This window comes from Gopherus evgoodei, chromosome 8 (assembly GCF_007399415.2).
Source record: "Gopherus evgoodei ecotype Sinaloan lineage chromosome 8, rGopEvg1_v1.p, whole genome shotgun sequence".
NCBI classification, from domain to species: domain Eukaryota; kingdom Metazoa; phylum Chordata; order Testudines; family Testudinidae; genus Gopherus; species Gopherus evgoodei.
In genome coordinates, this window is record NC_044329.1 from 20713121 (window position 1) to 20733600 (window position 20480).

Below are 20480 nucleotides of genomic sequence, written 5' to 3' on the forward strand. Positions count from 1 at the left end.
TGTAAACTCTTAGGTATAGCGTCTGTCTTTACTGGCTTTGTAAAAAGGCATACACGTCTCTTATACTACATAAAGGAATACAAGAATCAATGTGCATGCATGATGAGAAGATATTAAATTCGCTTTAACCAATTTAAAGCGCCCAACAGATAAGAAAACAAGCCTCTTTTAAATTAGTAGAAGTACTTTTCTGAGCATCCAATATTAACATGTGAAAGCGGTATGAAGACAAACCCAATCCAGACAGACTGTACCAATGCTTCCAAAAACAGAACACACAACAATAGGTTTCATTTTAGCAGTTCTTTTAATGGGTGACACACAGGAGACCATTCTATTCTTGCATCTTTTCAATGGTTTCTTCCTTGTATTTGCCCTTCTCCTTGCCAACCTGGCGAGACTTTGCTTTGCGTTCCAAGATCTTTTTGCGATCCTTGTCCAGTTTTAGCCTAGTGATCACCACCTAGAGAAAAAGGAGAAATAGTAAAAATCCGTAATACTAAACTTTGGCAGAGAACTGTTCAATCCTAACACCTTGAGGGTATCACAGTCAAACCTCTGCCTCCCCAGTGACAGGTCAGGTCCTCTTAATACACAGCATGAGAGAACCAGTGGAAAGCAACAAGGGGCATTAATCCAAGATTTTCCTGATGGCCATCTGATTTCTTCATTTACACTGAATTTTCATTTCCTTGTTTCACTTGCTAGCCTACAAGTTTTCCAGAGCCCAGTTTCTTGTGAATTGGAAAACTGCATCACAAAGGCCAGCACACGGAACAAGCTCTAGAATTGTATGTATTCATGGACCCACACTAGACAAGGTGGGTGGGGTAATATCCTGGATCCAACATATCTGCAAATAACAATGGACTGAAATAGACATATATTCAGGTATTTGGGAATTGATACCCCTAGTGTGCTGCAATAAATTTAATTTATAGATCTTACTTTTAAACTTGTCTTAGCTACAGGTAGAGGTTTTCTGGGTGCGAAGGTTATTGCAAGCCAGCCAGTCAAAGAATGAAATTATCACTGAGATACACGATAAGTTTATTGCTTGTATTATTACCAGAGGCTATACAAGGTATGTGGCTTAGAGCTAAAAAGACTATATATTTTTAACCCTTTCCCTGCTATTCCCTCATTGCATCTGCTCTACTATGCAGAGTTTTCCTCAAAGTCTTAAGGAATGTTATCTGATGAAAACCAAACATGCAAATTCACAACGTGCATCAAGCTGGGATGTATAGAATTTGGAGCTAGTGGCCATTATACTATGTAAACTGACACTGTATTTGCAGAACTGCAACTGATTACATGTAATGATCATATCTTCAGAGAGCTTCCTTCACCATTCACTAGCATAAGTACCAAAAATAAGCAACTTAAGCAAAGGTGTCCACAATAACAACTCCTTCCTCTTTACAGGGCACATAATGAGGTATCCCCATAATTTTGGAAAACACTGCTGCTGTTGGCCATGCTATTGGTTTAGCAACAAAACATTTAGCATGGCTAATCCATGTAGTCAATACAAAATATTTTCAAAATATAAACAAATATATGTTGACCAGTTTAAAAGACAAAGATTATAAAATAAAATAGGTTAAAGAAAAGTAGCAATAACTGATGGTAAATATCATTCATACATATACTGGGTTTATTCAAATAAATCATTCAATAAGAGGACCATCTTGGGCAGGATAATCATAGGTAGATTCTCAAACATTTTGATTAAAGATTGCTTTCTTGTAATTATAAATCTGCATTTCCCTGTGCTCCAGCCTTGAATAAAGTTCTCTCTTTTAGAGATTCACTAGATAGCACAACCAGCCCAAGATCAGCAAACTGTATTGCTTGTACGCCCTACAGTTAAATATCTTTCCAACCAAGTTCAGCTCTAAGTCTGTTAGCAAGTTATAGAATAGCACTTCTCCAGAAACAAAAATAGTCCCATGTTTGCATAGTGGATAAAAAGCATCTGGGAAATAATACTAATGGGAAAAGTTTGTCATGCAAACAGCAGACAACATTGCAAATACAATTTTGCTGGTCCCCTTTCTTGGAATGCAAGAGCCACCAAGCTGTGTGCGCTCTGCTGTAAACGCATGGCTGCTGTCAAAAGGTTACAGTCTGGCAAGGCAGTTATCAAACCTTATTAACACATGGGTACGTTAGTGATTACTTGCCAAGCCCAATTTGTTTCCAGATTTCTGACGTTATTTCATAATAAGACAGTGATATACACAAGAGTTTGCAATGGGCACCTTTGGAGTTTCCAGACCCTTGCAGCAGCCTATTACTTTTCTCTCTCTCCAGCTGGCAAGGAAGTAACATAATTGGATTAAGCAGGGCTAGAAGCCCAATAAGCAGGGCTAGAAAAAACAGACACATAAACCCCTACATTTGTAAAGTAATGAGTTAATGAGATATCTACTGTATCTCCCATCAAGCAATATTTTGATACTATTTGCTTTAAAAAAATGCAACTCAGAGGATGTAGGTCTAATACAGCCACACAGATCTGCAGTAGGGCTGTACAATCTAGCCAGTATTCATTCTGCTCCTGCCAGCATTGAAGAAATAAATGCATCATCAATGGGACAAAAGGAGGAATTTCTTCTGCTACAGTGAGAGGCAGAAAACTGCAGAATTCCTGTTATCTCCCTAGAACAGTGGTTCTCAAACTGTGGGTCACCAAGGCTGGCATTAGACTGGCTGCAGCTCAGGCTTCAGCTTCAGTCCTGGGTGATGGGGCTCAAGTATCGGGCCCCCCAGTCAGGGGATGATGCCCTTGGACTTTGGTTTTGGTCCTCCCTGCCCGGGGCGGCAGGGCTCAGACAGACTCAGGCTTCAGTTACTCTTCTTGGGGTTACGTAGAAATTATTTTCTGTTGTCAGTAGGGGGTCGCAGTGCAAAGAAGTTTGAGAACCCCTGCCCTAGAAGTTTACTACATAACCAGACTGTTTTTTCTCCTCTTTTGTATTTGCAGCTGGTCATTTCCTTATGGAAACAGAGCCTCCTTAGGAGACACTGCTTTCTTGGGGGTGGCCCAAGACTGGAATTAATTCCTAATGGAACTAAGGACCATTAGAAAACTCATTACTTTTCACTCTTAAGTACAAATCAACATCTTCCTCTGGGGGAAAGAATGACAGATGTTAGTCATTTTGCTTAATGCACTACTAGAAGACACACAGCTACTATAATGATGAATGCGCTATAAGAACCTATCTAGGATAGAATGGTAGATACGATGCATTATAGATGAGGTCATATTTCCACTGTGTGTAGATTTGTGGTGGAACCCATTAGTTCAAACCCAGTATCTGGATACAAAACTGTGTTCTTTGGATATAATTCTGTTCCCCCCTATCACATGCACAGTTTGTTAGAGGTTTCAGGAAACCTGCCAGAGCTGGGTTCACTCAAAACTACCCTTGCCTGGTCAGTGTGGGCCAGACAAAAGTCTTGTTTTATTGGCTTCAAACTAGGTTTCTAGCTAGCTTTGCTGTTATTTCATTAGTTCCCTATATATTCTTAAATGCCTATCTACAATGAGCAAAACAAGCATTTCCTTCATCTTCACTGAATACAAACCACCTTAAACCATATTAGGCTGAAGCCAGATTCAACCAACAATATTCTTCCTGGCAGCAACTCCTTTAAGTTATGGAGGTGTATTTAGGTATTTTTAATGCATCCATCAGAGTGGCAGAAATGTCATATGGCAAGGCTGAAGGATGGATCAGATCAATCCACAATAGATGACAATCACATTTTCACCGCTGCAGGACTGGTGTATATGTTGGAGGGAGGGGTCCCCCAACATGGCAGTTACTACAATGTGGATGTGCACTTACAGTATTTTTAAAACGAAACAGTACTTTTGTTTTTAAATGACCAAGCTTTTTGGAAATTTTTACAAAAAGCTTTAGCCTTTCACAAGACCCTACAGTTCAGATGCCAATAATTTCTTCATGGTAATCAATTCACAGCAGGAAACAACCCCAGAATTCTGATTCCTACTTCCCTGCTGCAACTAGGACATTTCCTCACTGTATAGTTATGCCACCGCTACTGCTTCTCAAACTACTGTGTGTGCTAGGATAGCACTCTACTTCTACAAATTGCACCTATTTCCAGAGCTAGCAGAAATTCCTTTTGGGAAAAAGTTCAGTTCTCATGCACATATTATACCTTGCTAGGATGGATTCCAACATGGACTGTTGTGCCGTTGGCCTTCTCACGCTGTACGCGTTCAATGTAGATAACGTATTTTTTTCTGTATACCTGGACTACCTTGCCGATTTGCTGGCCTTTATAATGTCCCCGGACAACCTGACCAAAAAAACCCAGAACATTTAACTTTTTCAAGTTTCACAAACTCAGTCTCAGACATAAATAAGAACAATAAGATCTTCACAGGCTGAAATCCCACTTTACCCCTTGTTTGCGACATTACAGTGAGATCTCATAGGATCTCACTATGGACAATATAATGTTCAGCTAGATATAAAATATAACGGAAAGGAAGCGCACCCTGTTCTGTATTTCTCCTTCAGTAAACTAGATTCAGTGAACTCTAAACTGCTTGAAGTTTAAATTATTAAAGGAGTTGCTTTTTCTGTATTTGTCCTGTTTGAGGCCTGTAACCAAGTCTGGCTCTCAAAACACCTGTGTTCCACACATTTTTTTCCTTGACATCTCCCCCACCATAGCCTAGCCTGCTATGAGATTAACTCCAAAGCCCTAACAGCTATTTAAAGTTGCCTGGTCCATCTCTCCTGATTCTATATAAAAACTAGATGTCCACAAGGCTCAAATTTCACAACAAGGACTACCTGGACTTCGTCATCTTTTCGGATAGGCATAGAGCGGACATTGTATTTCTGCCTTAGCTCCTTGGAAAGGGGAGAAGACATGATCTTCCTGCGAATGTGAGAAGGTGCATTGAAGTGCCTCTTGCGGTTCTTGCTGCGGTCCGAGGTCACAAAAGGATTGAACTTCATTTTGGCTGCACAAAGCAAAAAATTGAAACTCAGAAGCATTTATAGCAAAAAGAAACTAGGTGTGAAATTCTGCATATGGCACTGTTCCAACTAGATTTCAACAAAGTCCTTTAAGCACTTACTTTAGTTTCCATCCACAAGACTCTAGCTTGCATTAGGTTGCAACAAGGTTATATAGCATGTTCCCTGACCAGTGTGATGACAGTTCTTCCTGAAAAACCATACTGTGAACAATCACCCTGACAATCTATAGCACTATTTTATAACACTTCTTCTGACCCAAAACTCACTGTGCACACCAGTCAGGAAAACTGTACTAGTAATAACCATAATTAAGCCTGGTGGTTGTAACCAGCACAGTTCTATTTCCAGTGCGGCCATAACCTAGATATTTGAGGGGGCTTGCAGAGCCAGGGATTGCATCTTTTTGTATGCTTTTATTAAAAAGAAAAATGAAAGTTTAGAGCATATAGCAATCCTGTAATTCAGGTATGTCTTGGACTTTTAGCAAATGTTTGTGACACCCACAATATCAGTAACTTCACATAGAAGCTCATAGTGTTTTAAAGGTAAATTAAGTCCTCTGTGATGCAAACATGTGCCCTCTACCTGCCTATGTGTTCAAATGTGCATGTTCCAATTTGCACTGAGCTTGGGTTGCTCAGGAATACAAGACAGGACTTTGAAACAACCCAATTACAAATAAGATACTGGACCCTGAGGCTTAGTGCTGCCCAAGCTCAGTGGGAGGTGAGAGAGCTAAACAAGAGGAAGGAACAGCAGGCCACAACATAAAAGCTCATCAGCAGAAAAAAGAATACAGGAAAGGAGAGATCAAGGACAATCAGTTACAGAACTGAGGCATACAACAGTGAGGGGAATCTGGGGCCTACGAGTACCATTCAAAACACTCTCCAACGTGCACATTTTTGGAAACACTCCACCAGACATGACATAGGAGCAAGAGGTAAGAGAATCTTGGAATCAGCCCAAAATAGGGGCAGCATCTCTCCCCGCGCGGCCGACACCTCGGGGGGATGTGCAGTCTCACAGCGGCGAAACAGACTACTCCGTGGGGCCTTTCATCTCGGCTCCCCGCCTTAAGGCATTTCCCGCAAAGAGGCTAGGCCCCCAGTAGGTGATCGCCCCCAGGGCAATGGGGAGAGAGGCTGCTCGCCGTGTTTTCCCTCCACCAGCCGAACGGCCCCTACTGACCACCCTCCCATTCCCTACTGGGCATAATCCCATCACCACAAAGGCCCCAGGCATCTTTTGCAACCGGGAGCCCCCTCCTGCCTCGCCAGGCTCTCATACAGGCACTACTCTGTCGGCCGCACGGCTCCCGAGGTCCCCGCAACACCCTGGGCACGGGATCGAGACCCCATGGAACGGATGGCGGCGGATTATACCGACCCCCCCCCCCACCGCCTCCCTTACCCCGCTGCTGGCTCCACTATGGCCGCTAGGAAAGAGGAATGGATGCTGCTTCCGCCTGCCCTCCGAACTCTCTAAGTTCTCGCGAGAATCAAAGGATGAGCCTGGGGAGGGAAGGTGAGCAGCGCCACCAGGTGTTCGCCGAGCCAAACGGCACCTGCAGAAGACGGGCTGTTTAAAGCATTCAATCTATCACAGATCAACTATTCCACGTATTAGCATCTCATCAATCTTATATGCTTGTGTTATAGATGTCATAGAATCATAGGGGTGAAAGGTACCTCAGGAGGTCATCTAGTCCAACCCCCTGCTCAAAGCAGGACCAACCCCCACATTTTTTCCTCAGTTCCCCAAATGGCCCTCTCAAGGACTGAATTCACAACCCTGGGTTGAGCAGGCCAATGCTCAAACCACTGAGCTATTCCTCTTCCCCTATAGCATGTCCCTTCTCCAGCTCCTATGTGGAGGTGCAGCCCGTGGCTCTGCATACTGCACCATCCACAGGCACCACCCCTACAGCTCCCATTGGAGCGTGTAGGAGCCAGAGTGGGGCCATGCTGGCGAGCAGGGCTGAGCCCGGGGCCTGGCTTAAAACGGCTCAGCCCGCAGGACGTAGTTTGCCCACCCCTGCTGTAACTATAGGGCATCCTTGCAAACACTGTCACAGAAATTTACAGCTCAAGCCCAAAAATCTAGGTGCATGGAGAAAAACTGTGACTTCCACTTCCTCCTCACCCCCATCCCAAAGTAAAAAGCCATTTGCCTCAAAAGTGGGAGGGCATCCTTTGAAGTGCTGCTCTAGGATTTGCAGGGGGTTGGGGGTGGTTGGTGAGTTTAAAAAATAAATGGGTGGCAGGGAATATTAAGAAAAATCACAATTTACATTCTCCATAATTACCACCATAAAAATAACTTACTTGCATGCTGTAACAGACACCCTTAAACTGCCAGTCTTCAGTAAAGCTAATATTAGGTTGGCTACAGTTGAATGTATTCTGAGGCAAATAATGTCACAGTGATGGGAGGTAATGCCAGGTTATTAAAATCTGCAAAGCACTGTTTGCACAGCCATTTGGAACAATCCCTTGAGCCTGGCTCAATAGACTTTAGCTAGCAGGGCTTGCACAAGTGCTCTAAAAGTAGGTATACAGTACAGACAGCACTTTGAAATGGCCACTTGTGCTGGAGCTTGTGCTCTGAAACCTAAGGGAGGGATGGGTATCAGCGCCACAGCTGGAGTTTCAACTTCAATGCGCTGTCTACACTATTTTTAGAGTACTAGCATGAGCCCCACTACCCCAACTGTGTCAACCTGGCTTAGAAGGCTTGCTCCAGACTGCTGTGTAGATATACCCTAAGAAATCCTCAAATGAAAAGCACTATAGAAGCATGACTTTGTTTTGCCCTACCTTGATGGGGCCACTTGTAAACTGGTAGGTTGTAGTATTCAGAGTTATAAAAACAGCTTCTGTACTACTCTCAATTTTCTTTTTAGCAGTATAGTGAGTTCATACACAGGACTGTCACTTCTGGAAACCTGAGTTCAAAACCAGATTTGAGGTCAACTGCAAGCTGGCAAAGCCTGATCCTTTCTCAGTATTTTGAACTGTCACACAAGTATAGATATTAATAAACAATATGAAAGTTAAAGGGATTGTGGTGACTCAAACAAGACAATGATCATTGTCTACATCAGGGGTCGGCAACCTTTCAGAAGTGATGTGCCAAGTCTTCATTTATTCACTATAATTTAAGGTTTCACGTGCCAGTAATACATTTTAATGTTTTTAGAAAGTCACTTTCTATAACTCTATAATAGATAACTAAACTATTGTTGTATGTAAAGTAATTAAGGTTTTTAAAATGTTTAAGAAGCTTCATTTAAAATTAAATTAAAATGTAGAGCCCCCCAGACTGGTGGCCAGGACCCGGGCAGTATGAGTGCCACTGAAAATCAGCTTGCGTGCCATCTTTGGCACATGTGCCATAGGTTGCCTACCCCTGATCTAAACACCTCTTCCCTTCAGACTGACAAACTGTATAGCTTAATTAATACAGTGGTTCAATCAATCATTATAACCCTGTATTGCAAAGGATTTAAAGAAAGAGAAAGTGCTTTCATACAGCAAGATACATATTGAAAAGGGCCAGTAATGGAAGGTTCTGAGCATAACCTGCATTGTGCTGAGCAAACACTACTTCCACTAAAGTCAGCTGGAGTTGAGGAGACTGAGCACCTCCAAGATTGAGCCCTATCTATTTTTTATGCCCTGGTAGTGAGTCAGCGTCAATTAAAATTCAAGGAGGCTCCCGACTATTTCAACTTTCCACCCACGTCAGAATGCTTACAATGATTTCACTATACACAGCTCATTGAAATAAACAAAACATTTACAAATGAAAAACCTCATCAAACTTGGTCTTGCAAAGCTAGTGGAATGAGAGGCAAATGGAAGTGAAGGTTTATGTGATTACATCCAAAAAGACAATGTTCTTTTAATGTAAATGCTGCTAAGTCAAGCACTCAAAAGTTAAGAAATGCTAGAATTAAAATTGCCTGTGCAACCCTGATTTGGCACCTTTATGCATATGCATTGTGAGAACCTTTAATTACATGACTGCATGCTATTTTTTCCACAGGGCCCTGCCTCATTCAGTGAACCTTTGTATCCAAAGCTTTTAAAAAAATAAATCAGTATGAGGCTGATATCCAGCAAGGAAAATTTTAACCTGAACCATCTTTTTATGGCAAAGTTATAAGCAACTGAAAAACGGGTCTTAGTTATAATGAACAGCATTGGGGAACCTTAAGTATAGATGTCGGTATACTGCCTATAATGAATATTCAGTGATCTTACTTAGTCCAGCTGGTACTCTATTAAACCCTGGTTTGCAAAACATCTGCAAACAGACATGCACAAACCTCTTTTGAGTATTTGTTTCCACCACTTCCAAACACTAGCACCACAAGAGAGCCCTGTGTCCCATTTTCCTCAGCACTCCATGTACATTTGAGGAAACACCATAAGGCCATGACTTTTCACGGATCTGGGAATTGAAATCCTGGTTGCTTCAGGATTAAGCAAAACTTTCTAGGCCCCCATTTCTTCAACTGTGTGATAGGGATAATGCAGGTTTCAAGGGGCCTATGAGGATTATTTAGTTACTGCGGAGATTAACATCTTAAAAAGTGCTAAGTATTTATTTTTGGGGATGTCCCTCCAAGAAACACTCAAATCAGTATTTTGATGGAGGTACATGTAAAAGCAAAGTGAGGGGAATGGAAAAGGAGCATCTATTAATGTAACAGCTTTGTGGAAACTTCTGCTTGAATTTTAGGGTATTCTTTGTTAGACATCAGACTAGTGGGGTTCCACTGACTGTTTTCTTGCCACGATGACTTGGTTGAGTTTTGTTTTCATCATTGAGTAAAATATCACTAACAGTTAACTCATTTTAACTGGTGTCTCCTAGTGTACGGAAACAAAACAGAATAAAGGGGTGGGGAGGAGAGAGAGAGACTGCTACTGTAAAAGCCAAGTGGCTGCTACAAGTCACCTTCTCTTTTGAGAGAGATGAACAGCAAACTCCTTTATTAAACATATTCTGACATCTGGTTTCATGTTGCCAAAATATGGGTCAGCTACAGCAAGGGAATGGGGATGCCTAGAACATACAGAGCATTGGTTTGGCAAAGCTTGAGAGGCTGTGGATCCATTGCCTAGAGACAGGTCTGAGCTGTGATGTCAAGATCTGGACATTCCCTTTTTCCAAATTCATCTGGCGTTTGAAAGGCTGTTGGGGTTCTATCTCTACCAAAAACAGCTCTTTGACTGGGTTAATTCAGTGGATTGTTTTGGAAAGAAAGCAGGTAAGCTGAAACCTATTTGAAAACCAACACAGCCCAATTGGCTGTCCTATAGCCAAAGACCTCCATTTTTAAAGGGTGGGACAAAGATGCGCTGTGCAAGATGCTAAAATCATATCCTTTAAATTCTTTAATCCAACAGGCTCTCAGCTAAAATTCACCAAACGCAAGAGGAAAAATGAGAACGTTTGCTTTAAGCTTTGGTTGGGAACACTGAATTAGAGGAAATTCCTCAGCAGAACTGATCATACTAGAAAAATCCCATGTTCCCTCTGCAAAGCAACCTCCACCACCAAGTGGGCAAAAACACACAAACACACACACTGAAATGAAGACAAATGTACTGTTTTCAACTTGATTTCTATAAATGGAAAAAATGTATAAAATCCATCCATACATTAACAGATACAGGAAGTTACAAGATCCAATTCACACCTAAAATAATAGCAATCAGTTCATTAAAAAATCATGGGAAATTCCACCACTGTCATTTTGCAGAAGTTACTACAGGGCAGGTACCAAAAGATTTTTGTCAATACAATTAAAAATTATTGGCTATCTTCCCTACTTCTAAAGCAATGAGAATTTCAACAGACATACTGGGCAGATTGAAATGTTTCTGGCTCTTGCATCAATGTGGAATATTCAAGATGCATATAATTACAATGCTCTATTTGGACACTTTCACCTCCAGAAGAGGGCTAAGGACAATAGATACTACTCCAAAGAAAGCCTTAACTCATTCTAGAATCTGTAAAGTTGACACACTTGGAGTTTATTGTTTTATGATTTGCAGCAACCCGGGAACAATCAAAACGTGTGTCCCTCAAGTCACACAATTCACAAATTGTGCAAGGACTTAAGGGATGTTTAGGGGCCTATGGAGAACACATGGTGGGTCAGTCCAGTTCCCAGTGGACTGACTGATGTTCACACATCACATACAAACTGTATCTGGCAGAAAATCTCCTCTCATACTCCCATTTGTTGGAGGTCTCAGACAGGTCAATAATTAAATGAAGGACCTGGAAGCTGAGCTACCCTTTCATGCTTAGGGTTTAGGATTACTGGCAGGAGCCAGTCTGAGGAAAGCTTGCCCCGTTACTGCCTGTGCGGTCTCTGTGACTAGACAGAGGACTTCAGTAACTGCCAGTCTAGGGCTGGTAAAAGATGCTGGTTCAGTTTATTTTTTAAAAAGTACTGGGAATGCAGGCACCTCAAAATCCCAAAGGACAGGCTTATTATGATTTACAGGTGTGCATCACGTACACAGACAGCATAAGGCATCAAGCTGTGTACATCCACCCAAGACAGTACAGCATTTCTGTGAACAAGTAGTATGGGTGACCCTTTCCAAATAAATCAGATCAAATTGCAGACTCCAAACAAGGTGGTCTGTGTTTAAAAAAGGCAGGAGAAACGGATACAAAGCTAGTGTTGCAATGACAACTATTCTCCTTCAAAACAAAAGGCCACATATAATAGTGTTACTCAATTTGGCCATCTGTAAACACAAGACTGGATATTCAGTTACTGGGAAGAAATGAAAATATTTTTACATCCAAAAGGAGTACAAGAGAGGCTGTCCCCTTCCCCAGTTACAGATAGTTTACCAAGGAGAAGGTGGTTGGGGAAAGGTTTCATCATAATTGTTCATTTCATCTAGAGAGGGAAATATCTACAGAGGAGCTTTTCAATAAAATCAAAACATTTTGAAATCATTTTTGCCTCTCTCCCCTTAGGATTGCTGTGAGGGCTAAACACTTTCCATTCTTCATCAATGGACACATCACTCTTTTTGGCACTGAAGATAGAATTTCTTCCTAATACATAATTTTGCCGTATAAAATACATGATTGTCTAGTCATGCAATTCCAATAGCATGAAAGAGCTGCAAGAGAATTCACATATCTTTGCAACCCCTACATAAGGGACCCTCCTGACACTAAAGTGTTACTCTATAGGATCCTGGAGAGTTAATTCATAAATGCAATTTCTACATTAAAAACCTTTTGGGGAGATTTGTTGGGAGGGACCTGATGACTCAGAGCTTTGAAATGCAGACAGATTTTTGATTTGTTGAAAAAAAGGGCTTCACCAAATAACTTGACTAAAGAATAATGTATCGATTCAATCAAACAGAAGAAACAGAAACAGGTGTGTGTAGGCGGGTTCTCATTCTTCTCTCTTGCCCCTGGAGCCTTGGATAACGGTTTCATCGCTACTGCATTTTCCCTAATTGTATCTTCTTCCAGGCTTCAGAGGCTGTGAAAATGCATGAGTCAAGGATCCCAGCTACAGTAAATGTTCCTCCAATAATGGCGCAAATCTGAAATTTACAAAAAGAGAGAGTTTAGGGATTTGTTGATGAGACAGACCTTCACACAGCTTGAAATCCATGGAAAAGGTAAGTGCTTACAGTTATTGTACTTGATTGAGTCAACGAGTTATTCTGAGGGGGATCAATGCTGGGGAGATAGTTACATGTCAAGGCATGGGAACTACCAGTCCTGTTGAAGAGGAAAGAAACTTCCTCACAATACTATTAGCCCATTCTCTCTGCCAGCCTACTCAAGGATGAAGTCACCATGTTAAACACAATGTCACTCATTTGGTATGTATTTACAAGAGTCCTCTCTTTATCCCCAGTATCACAAATACAATTGGATTTTCCTCTGGAGTGTACCTTGATCCCACTTTGTCTGAACTCCCTACTGCTGTTATCTACTTGAGTAAGTACCCAGCCCCTTCATACTCCAGGTCCCCGTATAAGACCATTTAAAATAGTTTCAATCTGGTACATTTCAATCCAGTAGCTACCCCAAGGAATACTCCAAGGATTCACCACAGTGCTGACATCAGGACACCTCAGTCATTGCTTTTGAAATGTGCACCTACTATGTAGGGGAGCTCTGAAGCAGGCCCTCACTGTTCCCAGCCCACCTCAGAGAGTGTTAATATACTAGCACAAGGAAGAAAAGAATTTAAGGCAAAGGAATCTGACCCACCAGCTTCTATCATATGTTCCAATAAAAAGTACAGCACATCTCAAATGTCTAATGAAGCGCCTTTGTCTCACCTTTGTCCCTTCCCATAATCTACCACTATTTCAGAGACAAATGTCTGAGCAGCCTCCCAAGACAGTGGTAGAAACTCTATCACCTAGCACATGTTAAATACGTCTGGACAGAACACTAAAAATGTGCCACAGGGAACAATGCTGCATTGGACCCCAAGTAACGGGAAAGACTTGTCACATCATAAATCCATCTCTAACTTTTAGAATTCTGGAGTATGAATCTCTCTTCCCCTGGATGTATGCAGTATTGCTGTAGCCATGTTAGTCCCAGGATATTAAAGAGATAAGGTGGGTGAGGTAATATCTTTTATTGGACTAATTTCTGCTGGTGAGCGAGACAAGCTTTTGAACTTACACAGAGCTCTTCTTCAGGTAACCAGAATAGCTCTGTGTACTCAAAAGCTTGTCTCGCTCACCAACAGAAGTTGGTCCAATTAAGTCTATAATATATAACTAAACTATAGTTGGTCCGCCAAGTTACTACCTCATCCACCTTGTCTTCCTCTAGATCATCATCTACGCAGAGTAGCCATCTGGAATCTCACTACTCTCCCTTCCTGCTGACTCACTGGCCTAGTGGTGATTCTGTCCCTCCACACTCTCACCTCACTTTGGTGATTCTGTCCCTCCGTAGTCTTACTGATGGTACAATATTCTTTCCTAATGCAACTCTTATTGACTGAAACAGCCTCTCTCTGCTTCATAGACAGCTATTTTCAAATCTCAGCAGAAAACATTTCTTCTCTCTTATCACTCTTAAATTCCCCACCCACCACCTACTAGCTTTAGCATGATGGCTTTTAACTAGGCTTGGCAGGACTTGATTTAAATGATTAGTTGACAGTAAAAGTCGATTTCACCTGACACACTAAAATATCCATCGGTAACAATCAGCAAATGCAGCCTCCCTCACGCCATGTGTCTCCAAAGATCCAGCGTCACCAGTCCTGCGGCCATGCACGGAGCCCCCTACCGCCAAGCTGTCATGGCCCCACTCACTCGTACACTGGCTGGGAGTGTGGGGGGCTATCGTCAGAGAGGAGCCATTCAACAGCAAGATGGCCTCCCGTGGCCAGGGACTCATCCTCCTCCTTGCAGTCATCTGCTTTGCCCTGCCAGGACTGCGACCGTTCCCCCAGCTTGTGCTTGCAGGGATCCAGAGTCACCAGCCCTGCAGGGCACCCCTTGCAGCCCTGCTGTCATGGCCCCCTGCAGTCCCGCTATCAATGCCCCACCATGGTTGCACAGGGAGCCTCCTGCAGCACTGCTGTGAAACTGATTGACTGAACACTGATTTAAAATCAATCAGAAAAAGGTTAAAAATAAAAATCTGTATCAGCCACTGAACTTACAAAAAAATAAAAATCAAATTCTGGCAAGCCGACTTTCAATTTAGTCACCACACAACATCTGTCCACTGCAGCTTTCTATCATCCATAGCGGTCTGCCTTCCCTTCTTTATTGTAGAGCATATTGCAATGCAGGGTGAATGTGTGTTGTTCAGCTCGTAAAGGACGGAGACTAATAAGAGGTAGAGCTGGCAGCGATACAATAGTTAAGGCCACCTAACACTTTCCATTGTAAGAGCCCATTTTCAGTTGTTTATGACTTTGCCAAACTAACTGTTCAGGCTGAAGTTTTCCATGCTTGGTGTTTAACTCAGGCTGAATTATTTAATTAATTAAATCAACACAAAAAGAAAGAAAAACAAGCTTAGGGGAAAATGTTTTTCTAGTGTTAAACTCACAACTATTTCACCGAGAAGCTCTAGCACCTTCATGCTTTGGAGCAAGGACTAGAAATTTCACAGGAGAGTTGCCTTGGAAGTCAGAGGTGTTTTTTGGTGTCCCTATGAAAATGTACCCAATTTGTCTGAATTCTAAGCTTTGGAAAATCACCAATTGTACTTTCTCACTAGAAGTTTGCTAAGAGCTTGACAGCAAAATTCTCTGAACATTCCATCCCCACAGAGCTCTGGAGCAATCCTGCTGAGCATGCTCCACCCCACCCAGACCTCTCAGCATTCTCTGGCCTGGGGCTGAGCAGGACTTTCTTTGCAACTGCTTCTCACAGCTGTTGGGGGGCACTGTGATGCCCAGCACCAGAACGGAGACCATGGCCACTGCCTTTCCTGTGCTCTCGGTGCTCCCACGCTGGTGCCCGGGCAGCGTGGAGAAGAAGGAAACCTGACTCGAGGAGGGTAGAGGATTAAAGTGAGGGCAGGAGCAGAGGAGGAATGTGACAGAAGGAAACAATTTGGGGAGGGCTGGGGACATGCTAGGGCAGGGGTTGGCAACCTTTCAGAAGTGGTGTGCCAAGTCTTCATTTATTTACTCAAATTTAAGGTTTCACATGCCAGTAATACATTTTAAGGTTTTTAGAAGGTCTCTTTCTCTAAGTCTATAATATATCACTAAACTATTGTTCTATGCAAAGTAAATAAGGTTTTTAAAATGTTTAAGAAGCTTCATTTAAAATTAAATTAAAATGCAGAGCCCCCCGAACCGGTGGCCACGACCCAGGCAGTGTGAGTGCCACTGAAAATCAAGATGGCACACATGCCATAGGTTGCCTCCCCCTGTGCTAGGGGACAGAATCAGAAGACTCTGTAATTACTAGAGCATATTCTTCTCCAGAACCTGGGATTCCAGAGTCACAATATTCCTCTGTTAGCAAATACCTGTAAAACCACTAATAGAGTGTGTCATCACATTCTAGTAGCTGGTCCACATAGCAATAGCAGGCCATAATCATCTCTCTCAATTAGCTTAAAGGGCAGATGTCTGTACTGTGGAACTAATGGTTCCAATTGTGCCAATGGCCCATGATGGTATAGAGATCAATATGGTTCCACATGTTTTTTTTTCCAGATTGCTTTTTGAAAAATTTGGGAAATTACATGAAAAACCCTATGTTAAAAGAACACTTAAGTTTAATAGTCACGTGCTCAAAAATTAGGAAACAACAGCACTAAGGTTGCTTACATAACCCTAATTCCCACCCTGCCCACTCTATCTGCATATATATGAACTTTGATATAGTCTTTAATTACATAATCACATACTATTTTTCACAAGACCTCTGCCTCATTCAGGCACAGGATGGATGGTGTTCCAGGAATGAATTAGGGCTGTCTAGTTAATGAGACTGTTGGCTCCGCCTGCTTCATTTGTTTCAGAAGTTGCAAAGTGTGCAGTGAATGAGGCAGGGGACTACAAGAAAAAATAAGTAGTGGGTTTTATGGTTAAGGGAGTCAAACGCCACCTTGGAGAAATGGATTCTTATCCCTGCCTCTACCAGAAGTTCCAATGGGATGCTGGGCAAGTCACAACCAAACTTTTCACAGGAGGCCACTAGCTGTGTGTTCCTCATTTTCTGAGTGCCCACCTTGAATCACTTATGGCCTGATTTGTGGAAGTGCTGGGTGCTCACGGCTGTGGCTAAAAATTAATAGGAGGTGTTTTGTGATCATCTAAAATGTTAAGTATTCTGAAAAGTCAGGCCCGATGTGTGTTAGTGAGGGCATCTAAAATTAGTAGACAAGAAGTTTGGCCTTCATCTCTCTTTTATATCAATATATCTCCTTTATACTGCTTCAACTCCCCATCTGTAAAATGGGGTTGATACCAATCTTGCTACAGAGGGATGCTGTGAGGATAAAATACATAAATATTTGTGAAGCATTCAATACTATAATGATTAGCACCACAGAAAAGCCCTGAAGGAAATTAATAATTCTGTATTCAATGCTAGGTTTAAACTGTATGCAGTAAATAAACAATGGGTCAGACCTGAATGATGGGGATAAAAAGAAATATTGAATAGATATCCCATCCATCCTGGGCAACAAATGAGGCAGTAAAAATACTATGTGATCATGTAATGAAAGACTGTATAATAAATAACTCATACACACAAGGGGCCCAAATGAAAGTTGCTAAGGTTTCCAACTTATGTGTGCTTGCCTTTGCAACTTTAATATTCTTTTAATGTAGTCTTTTTGTATGTCATTCAGAGCAGCCTGAGGTGGCTCATTGAACGATAGTGACTCTTGGAGCTGGTGAAAGGTGAACGAACTGCAATGCTTCATTTGCTCAGGAAGAAGGAGGATCCTAGAGATGGATGGGAAAACGGAATAAGATTATTTAAAGCTTCAGAGCAAAGGGTCAGCAGCGATAGGGAAGTTAGCTGTGCAATTTCCCTGGGAGGAAGCCAACCCCGATTTGGGACTATTGCACCATATCCGATTTGCCACAGAACAAATCCCACTGCTTCGCCACACGGATGAACAGCAGTGGCGGAGTTAGGCAGGGAGTTTTTTAGAGTAATAAACAGCTCTAATAATAGACTAATGATGAGAGAGGGCAGTGGGGAAGAAATCACTCATTTATAAACATATTTATAACCAATGATATTTGTGTCCTATGAGCTCAGTGAAACAGCGAGATGCCTCAATGACGGTGGGGCCGGGTGATGTGTTTCTTGCAGCACAGCTGGCATTCTGGCAGATGAAAGCCTCGGAAACCAGGGCACCTGTCAGAGACTTAATTCATATTTTTGGGGAGCAAGTACACTCTTCGCACTCTGCCCCCCTCCCTTGCCACCCCTCTGAATGTGACGCATGGTGACTTCTCAGGGAAAGAGATAGCTGAGGTGGTGGGCTATTTCAGTCCACAGGGGATCAGCTGACAGGAGATTTTACACCACAAAAAATGCTTTTAGAGTTTGCATCAGATGGTAGGAAAATCTGACTTTACTGCCGCCACACAAGGGGGGGGACGACCCACAGAATAATACATATTAATCTGCACAGCTCTGCGCCGCTGAGTGCTTATGACACACACACCTGGCATTTGATTGGACTTTGCCTCCCAGTACACACACAGCTTTTGAGTTTGCTGTGACCAACAAAAAAGGTGACACACAAGGTCTCTCTCAGGGTCAATACAGAAGTGATGCTATGTAATTTATTTATCAGACAGTCCATCAGTGAGGTTCCAATATATGCTCAGAGTCCCAGTCTATGGTGGGATTCACGGGAAGCAGGCACCACACTGTTATTTATTTGTGTAATGCCATGGGGGCAAAGGAGCTTTATAGATAGAAGACCAGTAGCTGCCTTAAGGAGATATTTAAGCCTACCCCACCAAGGGGGAAGACAAATAAAGGAATGGGAGTAAGGGAGGAGAGAGACAACATGTGATGATAACATGGGCACCACATTAGAGTTTTAACAGATATGATTAAGGGACTACAGTGCAGCCATTGGTAACAGAAGGCTGTATGGGTATAATGAGGGGAAGATGAAAGAAGGGCAATGGCAACATGGCTGTCTCTTCCCAAAGTGAAATACCATACTGAGGATCTTCAGGGTTTCTTCATGATCACATTTTAAGAGCAGAAGGGGTCATTGTAATCATGTAGTCTGAGCTCCTCCATAAAACAGGCAATATATTTGCATCCAATAATCCTTGCACTGAGCTCAGTAACTTTGTGTTGAGCTAGCGCATATGTATTTAAATCAAAACTGAGTGTTTTTCTGAGAGCTCATGTGATGCGGAGTCCACCACACTCCTCAGCAAGCCGTCCTGATGCTTAATTGCTGTCACTGCTAAAAATTTGCACCATATTTCCAGTTTGAACTTTTCTAGCTTTGACTTCTACACATTGGATCTTCTTATGCCTTTGCCTCCTAGAATGAAGAGCCCTCTAATACTAGGCATCTTTTCCTAATCTTCCCTTGGGATTGCTCATTTGTAACTCTCTCTGTTTACTCCTCCCACAAAGCTAACCCTGTGTACTAAAAGGCTGCTCTCTGGCTAACCACCTAGGGGAGTTCACAACTGATAAAGTGTGAAATGTTGCACACACATACACCTTTATCCACCAATGACTTGTCTACACTGCGAAATGTCACTGTGTTAACCAACACATTAACTATCATGATGTTAAAGACTCTTTAGACAAGGATTGTCAAGTTTAACGTTGTGTCAGCTGTTTGTGACTAACCGTAGGGTTCACAACCAGTTGACATGATGGTAATCATGGTAGCCCTGGTCTTCACTTAGTGCTAAGTTGTGCTTAACATTATATTTGTTAAAATGGGATACTTAAAGCATTTTTTAGCACAATGCTTTTTGCCATGTATAGATTAGGCCTCTTGCATGACACAGAATGAAGTTCTTAATGCCCCTGGAAACAAAAGATGTGGCCACAAACTAACAAGTGTTACACTAGACAGCATTACAGTTCGGATGGCAGTACTGAAGGCCAGGGCCAGCTTTAGGCCGATTTGCCCGATTCCCTGGAATCGGGCCCTGAGCTGGCGCCTTTCTAATTTTTACTCACCCGGCAGCGCTCTGGGGGGTCTTCAGCGGTATTTCGGCGGTGGGCCCTTCACTCGCTCCGGGTCTTTGGTGGCATTTCGGCAGTGGGTCCTTGAGTGCTGCCGAAGACCTGGAGCAAGTGAAGGACCCGCTGCCGAAGTGCCGCCGAAGACCCGAAGCACTGCCGAAGACCCGAAGCACTGCCGGGTGAGTACAAATCGAGCCTCGCACTTGCTAAAGCCGGCCCTGCTGAAAGCCATAACATATGGTACAGTGCTGTGTGTTCAGATATATCAATCTCAGCTCCTTTGAGATTTTAAAAAGAAATTCCATGCTCATGCAAGATGTCAGACATCCTCTGTTTATCCACAGAACAACAGCAGCACAAGAGTCCACTGGAACTATATTGCGTAGTCCCAACACTTCTTTCTGACCTGACCTCCCAGAACCTCCCTACACACAGCTGGTAGATCTTAGCATCCACCATTCAACATCTACATCATTCTCCCAACATACACCCATGCTTAGGGTTCCCACAGACTCAGAAACTAAAAATTCAGCTGCCTTTGTGGCAACAAACAGGTTTACATTTATAACCCTGCCAAAGCCTCTCACAGCCCAACAAGGTCTTTTCCCAGCTACAACTCCAAGAACATATTTCAGTTCAACAGTGTTTTGGTGATGATTGTGTGAGCACGGTCTAGTAAACAGGCTGCTCAATACGGAATGGCAGGTGCTCCCTCTATAGCCCCCTTCTATGG

General features: G+C 42.6%; 2 protein-coding genes across 5 annotated transcripts in view; both read right to left on the reverse strand.

Moving 5' to 3' along the window:
- Positions 1-288: 288 nt before the first annotated feature.
- RPL26L1 (ribosomal protein L26 like 1) lies at positions 289-6555 on the reverse strand. The gene is made up of 4 exons (XM_030572915.1): positions 6450-6555; positions 4845-5017; positions 4201-4341; positions 289-463 (listed from the first exon to the last, which is right to left on the reverse strand). Exons 2-4 carry the CDS (start codon positions 5010-5012, stop codon positions 335-337), a joined length of 438 nt encoding a protein of 145 aa, XP_030428775.1. The 5' UTR covers positions 5013-5017; positions 6450-6555; the 3' UTR covers positions 289-334.
- Positions 6556-10638: 4083 nt separating this feature from the next.
- ERGIC1 (endoplasmic reticulum-golgi intermediate compartment 1) overlaps positions 10639-20480 on the reverse strand; it is a 96463-nt gene continuing 86621 nt past the window's right edge. For all 4 annotated transcript variants that reach the window (XM_030572494.1, XM_030572496.1, XM_030572493.1 and 1 more), the window contains one exon: positions 10639-12643. In XM_030572494.1, the coding sequence (XP_030428354.1) occupies positions 12536-12643 (108 nt within the window). In that variant the 3' untranslated portion in view covers positions 10639-12535. The remainder of the gene's footprint in view (positions 12644-20480) is intronic.